Source organism: Bufo gargarizans, chromosome 1, assembly GCF_014858855.1.
Source record: "Bufo gargarizans isolate SCDJY-AF-19 chromosome 1, ASM1485885v1, whole genome shotgun sequence".
Classification (NCBI taxonomy): domain Eukaryota; kingdom Metazoa; phylum Chordata; class Amphibia; order Anura; family Bufonidae; genus Bufo; species Bufo gargarizans.
Window position 1 is genome coordinate 677,820,480 of NC_058080.1, and position 9,797 is coordinate 677,830,276.

The 9,797-nt window shown below is 37.4% G+C and overlaps 1 protein-coding gene across 3 annotated transcripts in view; it reads left to right on the plus strand.

Annotated features, from left to right (window-relative positions):
- Nucleotides 1–3,314, plus strand: part of ADAMTS6 (ADAM metallopeptidase with thrombospondin type 1 motif 6) — a 270,149-nt gene extending 266,835 nt beyond the window's left edge. For all 3 annotated transcript variants that reach the window (XM_044292316.1, XM_044292332.1, XM_044292325.1), the window contains one exon: nucleotides 782–3,314. In XM_044292316.1, the coding sequence (XP_044148251.1) occupies nucleotides 782–891 (110 nt within the window). In that variant the 3' untranslated portion in view covers nucleotides 892–3,314. The remainder of the gene's footprint in view (nucleotides 1–781) is intronic.
- Nucleotides 3,315–9,797: the final 6,483 nt, after the last annotated feature.

A 9,797-nucleotide genomic window follows, 5' to 3' on the forward strand; every position in this document is an offset into this window, starting at 1 on the left:
TTTTTACTTGAAATTTTGGTTTTGTTTTCAGAAACATTTTTTTAGTCCCACTAGTGTGGACTTGAACTTACAATCGTCCAGTTGTTGGTAAATACATTGCAATACAGTAATTCTCTATTGTGATGTATTGTACTTGTTAGTTTACTTGACAGCTCACCTAGTAGACCCTGCCTCTGGCAAGGCTTGATAGGCTTCTGTGCATGGCAACGGCAGAGCCCATTGTTAGGCCTCTGATTGCCATGGCCACCGTTGGTCATCACAGGGGGCTTAATTGGGTATATAGGGTGGCCCTTCCTTCTGTAAACCACTTAGATGCAGTGGTCGCTATTGACTGCGGTATCTAAAGGGTTAAACACCGCGGTTGGAGTTATCTCCAGTCACAGGTGTTGTGGTAGAACGTCAGCTGTATGATACAGCTGATAACCTACTCTAATGGCTTTGATACTGTATCTCCAAGTACCTAAAATTTTTCCCTTAGAACATTCCTTCTAGGGGAAAAAACTGCTTCCTGGAGGCACTTTATGGCTGCATAGAGTGTGTCTACAGGTCCATATTACTTTATAGGGTCTCCATGTGCTACTGGAATTTTTTTTATGTTTGTCTTGTAGTCGAACATTACATATTCATTCAGTTAGATGTATTAAAATTTGATGTGTTAAGAAAATTCTCTCATAAACATGGGCCATAATGTCTTGGTTAAAGTTGTTTAATTCAAAGGATCATTTCAAGACCTGGCAATGCTTAACTTATTTTATGTATTGTTTCCTCTTATATTTTTCAGAGTGTAAAGATGTGAACAAAGTGGCTTATTGCCCGCTGGTCCTGAAGTTCAAATTCTGCAGTCGAGCATACTTCAGACAAATGTGTTGCAAAACTTGCCAAGGACATTGACCCATATCACAGCAGGACAAAGAGAGGGTATTGTTATCCATGGTCAAAACAGCGTCCCCTCCTCGAAAGGACAGAGAGGAATGAGATGGATGTCCTTGAAATGAGATAACCCTGTGTACAACATAACCACTCGTCAGCCCCTACTGACAGGATTTCAATAGTATTTAACTTCTGTGAAGTGAATTTATTATCCAAAGTGCTGGACACCCCAACAAGGAGGAAAGCCAAATTGGAACAATTTCAAACAGTCGAACAGAGCAGACTATGGAACGTTTGTGTTCGCCCAACTACCACATTTGCCAAGCTTACCTCCTTGAACCATTTTTATTATGGACTTACAAAATGACACTGAATCAATTTGTATTTAAACTTTTTATTTTTTTTCTCAAATGTAGCTTTTATGACTTGGTCTAAAAAGAGAGAGAGAGAGAGAGAGAGAAAATTCTTACGTCATAGCTAAAAAAATTATTAATATTTTATCTCAGTTTTACGGCACCACAGTTTAAGTTATAAGAAGGGCTTTGAAATGTTATTTAAAAAAGCAATTATAAATCAAAAACTAAAGTAAGTGTATTTTGTTATTCTGCCTGAATTCTTCAGCGTTCTCCTTTAATACTGCTGTGAAGCAATTTACGTATATAATTAAGATATATGGTATACAGTTGTCAGTATTCAGAGGTGCATCATTGAACGCCTGCACGTCATATACCGGGGAATAAATTTATAGCAATATATGGGTGTAGGTGGAAAAAAATTGTTTAAGAATGAATTTTTGAATGTCTTCAGATTATACAGAGCACAGTGGACCTCAGTTACAAGGGTCTGTCGCCCCCACTTTTGAAACCTAGTGTGTTTATGCATTTGGACTGCAATGGGGAAGCAGAAACGCATATAGAAGTATGTAATAATAGTAAATCTTTTTGGAAACATAAAGGGGGATATTTATCAAGACAAGCGGTCCTATACACCAGTCTTGATCCCCTGTGCGCTGTAGTAAAACGCGCCTAATTTAGATAAATTAGACGCATCTCTGCCACTCCATGCAGCAGAAACTCAAATCTACCCCAACCACCGAGTGGCATAGACTTGAGCTATAACTTACGCCAGTTTCTGGCATAAGTTATAGTAAATCCTGTGCTAGGTTCCACTCCTCCTGCTAAGCCCCACCCCTTTCCCCGCCACTTCACAAAAGTGTCGAGAAGGTGAAAAAATCACAAGTTATGGTGCTAATAATTTGCTACTTTTTTAGGGAGACCCTGCACTCTTGTTTATGGGCCATGTCTGATATTGCAGCTCATCCCTTTTCAAGTAAATGGGACTGAACGGTAATAAGGCTGAAGTGCAATCACAGACAGCCATTGCACGAGAGTGACACAATTTCTAGGAATTTTTTTAAACTCGGACAACTCCAAAGATTTGCGGTTTTACAAAAATTTTACCGAAACTGTAATGTGTATAAGCTGACAGACTGTGTTTTTTGTTCTGGAAGGGGCATATAACTATCCTCCAGGGGTACTCCCAACATGTACTTGTGCTTAATACAACTGTTTTAATTCAGTGCAATGTCTGCCGTTTTGTAACTGAAGTCCACTGTCTGCAGTCAGCCATTTTACTAATGTGAAAAATATAAGAGAGCAGTTGTCATTGGTGCTATCTTCCTTATTAGGTCATAGAAATATGTATATTTAAACAGGTTTAATTTTTTTCTACATGACTCTAGTTTTCATTGTCTATAGTCCACTGCATAGTTCAGTGAGAAGTATACATAATTCTGGAACAAAATCTTATCTTTTTTTTTTTTTTTTTTAACTGCTACCGATTTGCCGAGTACCCTGGTTGCCTATCAACATGCTGCCATCTTTGTATGTAGCAGTCAGAGAATGAATAACACTCATATCACTTTCCATAAAGTCTTACACCATGGAGAAGATGCATTGTGGGCTCAAAGAAGTTAGAATCTAATACTTTTAATCTTATGCAGTCACATATATTCGGTAGAGTGGTCGATGTGGGAATCGTTGACCTGGCTAACTTGAGTTTTCTGATGTTCCTCATTGCTCTACTTCTGCTAGAGTAGACATAATATATTGTAATCGTATACACCGGCACCTCACTTTCTAGAATAAATCCTATAAACTAATATTTGTAAGGCAAGACTACTTAGATTCCTTTAATAAGCTTGTCTTATGAATATTGGAGCATATATTCACTATATTAGACCAGAATATAGTGAAGTCCTAAAGCACTTTATTGTCTATGTGCTCCATGTACATCAGTTTGTGACCTTGGGCAATAATTATAGGGATTTCCTGCTGCATCCCTTTGACCTGTCTAGCACATGTTTAGGTTATATTATGCTTTGAAATGGTTAGACTTTGTTAAAGAGGACCTTTCACCACTCCTGACATTCCTGTTTTAATAGCTTCATGTATTCCCCATGTAATAACAATTCGGAAGCATCTGCTCTTATGTCTCTATGTTGTGCCATTCCTTTATTATTTCTACGAGGAGTTATGAATGAATTGCTATTAGCCTTCAGTAAGGGTACAGAGGGGAGGTAACCAGTTGGGGGGTGTACCTGCACAGTCTCACTCTATCCAATTAGTGCTGCCATTTTCAGACTGTGCAGGTACACACCCCCAACTGGTTACCGCCCCTCTGTACCCTTACTTCAGACTGCTAGCAATTCATTCATAACTTCTACTGCAAATAATAAAGGAATGGTACAACATACAGACATAAGAATAGATGCTCCAGAATTGTTAGTACAGGTGAAACTCGAAAAAATAGAATATTGTGCAAAAGTTAATTTATTTCAGTAATGCAACCTGAAAGGAGTTGCATTAATGCAACTTAAAATTAGAATATTGTGAAAAGGTTCAATATTCTAGGCTCAAAGTGTCACACTCTAGTCAGCTAATTAGTTCATACCCCCTGAGCAAAGGTTACCTGAGATTGTGACTTTGGGTTTTCATAAGCTGTAAGCCATAATCATCCAAATTATAACAAATAAAGGCTTGAAAGTTCTCGCTTTGCATGTAATGAGTCTGTCTCTTATATTAGTTTCACCTTTTAAGTTGCATTACTGAAATAAATAAATTCAAATTTTTCAAGTTTCACCTGTATGTGGGGAATGCATGTAGCTATTAAAATAGGCAGGTCAGAAGTGGTGAAAGGTCCTCTTTAACCCTGGCAAAATGGCCATGATAGCTATGCTGGATCCAATTTCTAGTAGATACAGATAATTCGAGACAAACCGCATTGCACTGTATTTTTGTAGTTTGGATGCAAAAATAGCGCTTCAGATTATCAAATACAATATATGGAAACTCTGACGTGCGGGCAATAACACATGTCAATAGAGCCTTGCACAACTATGTCAATAGGTCCTAATTTTTGAATACAGCAAAAGGGGCGACATATCATGTATGATTTGAAAAATATCTTGGCACAATTACTACGTCATCATGTATGGTAGAGAAAACTATGTAAGCAATCAGATAAAAATGTACAAAACTGTAGGTTTTAAAGAATTTTGTTGACTCAACTCTGTTGGGCCACATCTGCAAAGTCAATTAGTGGAGGAAGACTTTATAGTATTATATTGTTATTGAATATCAAGCTCATAGCTCCAAATAGCTCCTAAAATTGAAAAAATAAAAATAAAGTAAATGTGTTATCAGAAAATGACTCGTTTAATAGTTTAAATTATGTTTTTATCAAATATATTTTTTTTTGATTTTTTTGTGACATTTGTTTTAATTTTACGTCAGTAAAAAAAATAATAACTAAAATTGTGCCTTTTTTGCACTGACCACTAGAACAATCGCATTATCATCACAGACAGAATTACAATTACCTCTGTAATAGATAACAGGATCCACCGTTCCCAATAGGTCATATCACAGCTTATCTGCTCCTTCCTGAGCTCTGCACAGGTCACACACCTAGAAAAATTTCTTATAGTCCATTCATTATGTCTATGGCCCATGTGGCTGCTCTCAAAGAACATGAAGTCTTGACATAAATTAGGCTTAATGGCCAATGTGAAAACTGCATGAGTTTAGAATTTATTTATTTTTTCAAACAGACATGGAAAGTTAAAAAAAAAAAAAAAGTAATCAAATATTATCAAGAACATGTTTAACATAAAATCTTGTTTTAAACAATAGGTCATTTTCTAATTATACATTTCCTACCTGCTTGATGATCCCAATTTGGTTCATTTGGCTATGTGGGGTTTCTCTTTAACCAGGCATTTCACTTTCAAAACGTTTCTATATTTCAGTAACGGTCAAGGATAAGTAATTGAGCTAAAGCTAGGATTACTGTTTTATCCATATATTATTTTGAAGAAACACAAAAACAACTAATGTCTATGGACACTCATATTTTTTTTTTTTACTTACAGGGGTGGTCCGGGTTCAGAGCCAGGTATACCCAGACATACCCACATTTTCACCCAACCCCCCTTATATGAGCAATGCTCTCCTTTGCCCTGCACTTAATCGCAGAGGGCAAAGCCTCTTTTTAGGAGTTCTGGTGACGTACCAGGCTCTCCATAGGGACTGCTAGGTGGAAGGTTCCGCCCAGCAGTGTATTCGGTGATGTCATTGGCACTAATGGGCAGGCTTTAGCACTGCTCTAGCCTGTAAAAAGGCTAGTGCATCGTTAAATCCCGCCGATCAGTGCTGGCAGTGTAAAAACATAAAAAAGCCCTTGCCTTGTGAGATCCAGCACAGGGCAAGGGAGAGCATCGAGGCATGAAATACCTGGGTGAAAATGTGGGTATGTCCAGGTTCAGCTCTGAACCCGGACAACCCCTAGACGGCTCTAACTTTTTCTTTTTAATGGACTGATAAACATTTCTATAAGAATCTAAGCATCCTTGCCTTTAAAACTTTTTATACACCCCTTGACAATGCTATCTAAATTTAGAAACTAGTCTCCAGCCTCGGGTTTCTGAACTTTACTGGTTGTAATAAGTAGTATTTTGGACATACTCTTCTATCATACATAAGGGACCTAACTGTAATTTGATTGCATGGTGATTGCTGCAATCAATCAATTGATGGTAGCAATTAAAAAAATGTTGTGATGTAGGAGAGCTGATGTTGACTTGTGTGTTTTCCGCAGTTCTGCAGGCCTAACCTACTACGTAGCCCCAGAGTTTATTTGGATGCCCTTTGCAACCCAATACCCATTACTGAGGAGTCTTGGGTGCTAAAATGGTTCGTATTGCCTTGGTAGTAAATTTAGTGCAATACAGGACTCCCCTGTAATAGTATTGTATCTATGTAGTTCAGGTAAAACAATTTCATTCGAAATAGTTTAACATAATCCAAGGTCATATTTATTGCTGCTTTGTTTTTTTGTAGTTTTTTTTTGCCTCTTTTATGCTAGTCGTCAAAGCGGATGCTTCAGCAGTATTATGGAGCCCACCCATATGCCCCCAACATCACACAATGATGTTACAGATTGTTTGCTCTTTATTAATTAACAATTCAGGAAAGTGAAATAAATGTGTTATGTTCATTATCTGCATTTTCTAATGTGAATTAGCAAAAAATAAAAAATAAATGAAAATATAGGAAATAAATTAGAATTGTTCCATGCACATACACAATTTTTGACAATCCTGATATCTCTGATGCTACCTCTCGGCACAATGTTTCATATAGGACTGAAAAGATTACTTATTTTGCAGTTTGATACTGTTTTGGTGTCCAGTCTAGAGGTGTTTGATGCTGGATTGCCTTTGATGTAAAGAGTATAATTTGTGACTTGAGGGCCTGTTTGCATTTATTGGCAAGTTTAATTTTATTATAATTATTGTTATTATTGTATTTTAGGCAAATAACTTGTTTAAAGTTGGAAATTTTTTTACCTCAAAGGAATGGAATATAAACTGTTTATGCCAATATATTTTACTTTATCTTTGGTGCTGAAACAATAGCATACAGTGTCGTGTATTTGGAGGGGACCGAGGTTTGCTTTTAAGGACCTGAAAAGTCCCGAAATGTTGAAATGAAATTGTAACGAGTCTGCAAAAAAATTATCTAAAGTCATAAAAATGTAACTTTACCCAATATGAAAAAGTATGAAAGATACAGTTATGCTGCTACAGAATAGTAACATGGTACAAGAGCTATTTTTTTTATTTTTACATTGGAACAAAAGTAAGATGTTTCAAATTTTTGAGGGTCATGGGCCCAGGTAGTTTTAGGAACTGGAAGTATTGTGCAAAAGATATTTTTGGTGCTAAGGCTTCCATTCCAGTGTTGGCAAACATATAATTCTTAATGGTGCATACACCTTAAAATGATCAATTTCATTATCGACTTTATTAATCGAGTGAACGTCGTATAGCTATCATTAACATAACAGAATGGAATTACCCATGTATTATTGTGATTAGTTGCTTTTTATTTTGTACTCAGTATTAATTTGGTACACTGTTACTAAAATGTTTGGCTTTCTTTTTTTTGTAAATTATATCCTAATTTATTACCATGTTTCCTAACACGTTCTCCATTTGTTGTGTTTAAGTATTTGTAACACGGTTACATGTGACACCAGACACCATTTAAAATAGATATAATTGTAAAATAAAAAAAAACAGGAACTTTAATGAATGATCGCATGGCAAAGCTGTCATCTCAATTTTCTCAATTTATATAACAAAATACAAATGGGAAATGTCTATGTTGAACTGATAATTGCAGGGGTGTAAACTTTCATTCATGTCAACCGAGCAAGTGCTGCTTTTTTAACTTAGAGTGTGTTCACGTGTAGAAGGTCAAATGGGACTGACTGACCCATGTGATGTTTCTGGACCCCCTCTTCACTGTTCCAGGAGGCCCCCAGCCACGATGTGTGCCATGACAACTGCTACTACAAACACTACAACTACATATTATTTTGGCATCATGAACAGGATTTGATAAGGGATAGGAGTAGCAGTTTCCTCCTGGGGCAAAAACCTGGCCGATAGAGGGTGGGTTGCCCTTGATAGTGAGGTGCAGAATGACAGGCAAGAGACCAGAGCGGAGTTTGAACCAGGTTAACTGACAGTCTTTACTTGAATAGTAGATACAGTACTAAACACTTCCACACAAGATGTAGGCACAAAATCTTAGTGCAACTGTTCCAACATGGTAATGGCTGAATCATGGATTTCCTCCAGAGTTCTCTGAGAAGCCACCCCTCACAACTTCTTACACATGGGGCTAGCTTAGGGGTGTACATAAATCCAAAAATGTCTTTACAATTTCTTTAGTGAGAGACAGATTCCACAAAGCAGCACTGCAAGCTGCAAACTGATATGAGTGGGAGACCGAAGCTTTTAAACCCAGTTGAAAGCTATGAGGTCTATTAGCCGTAAACATGTGTTACCCTCACAGATTAAAACCCTGCACTCCCTCCTTCAGCTGCTCAACAATCTTAGGGCTTCTTCAACTGCACTCAGTCTGAGTGTAGTTCCTTGGGGTCAAAACGGACTGACTACTGAATGACAGGATTGGCAGTAGCTCATTCAGCTGCCTTCGTTCAACACACACTGACTCTAACTCACTGAACCCAAAGGTAGGTCAATTCAAATAAAATAACCCTATTTGTAGTCTTTTTTAGGATCACACAGAAGTAGGTCCTCTTCAATAAATGGACAATGTTTTTACCAGATCCAAGCTGCCCACTTTTCTTAAATAAGAGTAAGATGAAGGGGAATCTGCACGATGACTTTCTAGTGGTAACTTTAGCTTGAGTTCAATGTTCACACAAACTTTACAGTCAATCACTGGAATTATTTACCCAGAACAGCCTTTTCCACCTAGATCTCCTCCTCCTCCTAGATCTAAACTCAAATACACAAGTAGGAAACCCAAAAGTGAAGTACTGCCACTCTGGGGTAAAAGACGCAAAATTAATAAAAAAGGAAAAGAATTAATGTGCATATCCGTAAAACCAATAAAATCGCAGCTTCACTTCAGACTCGCCCAACCTGGGTGACACACTGCTTCTTCAATGGCATAACTGTTCCATCCTTTGTCAGTCCTTTAAATACCACCTCTTTAATCTTATCCATTTCCATATAAACACAAAAGTAAATATCCAACACTTCTTAACAACTAAATTATATTAGCTGTTAATACAGGGTTTTAGATCAAATTTAATGTTGAGACCATGTGGTTGAAGAGTATTAAGACAGTATATCCACTTTTTTCTGATTTATTTGTCTGATCGGATCTGACCCCCCATTCCCCAACACTTCTTTTTAACATGCTCAGTACCAACGAATTGAAGCCCTTTAAGGTTTGCACCATGACAGTTTTTACAAAGGAGCAAGACATTGTGGTTCAAGCCCCTTCTTTATATTTGTAATGTGTTTATGTATACTTGCCTTGCGTTTACAGAGGGTCTGACCAACATACTGTAGGCCATACGGGCACTCCAACATGTAAATGACTACTGCATGATCACACACATTATATCCTTTAATAGCAAATTCCATTGGTCTACTCTTAGATGTAACAGGTTGTATTTTTGCAGACTATTATGCTGAATGCAATTTTTGCATGCTACACAAAAGCCGCACCATGTGAACACACACCCTACCATTTTATCTTGAGTGGCCTTTAAACAGCTGTGTATCAGCTTAGTCTCTAGGTTAGGTGTCTCTCTGCATGTTCTCATTCATATTCTTTTTCTAAAAATGTCTCAGTTAATCTAGCACTTTGTTTCCAATAAATGTCCCTCTTTGAGCAATTCCTATGGATCCATTTAGATTGTCTCTTGGGGATATTGATTGTTTCTAGCTGTCACCAGGCCCTATAGATAATAGGGCCTGGTGACAGCTAGAAACAATCAATGTACTCCACAATAAGCTCCAGTTGACTTTTCTCCATATA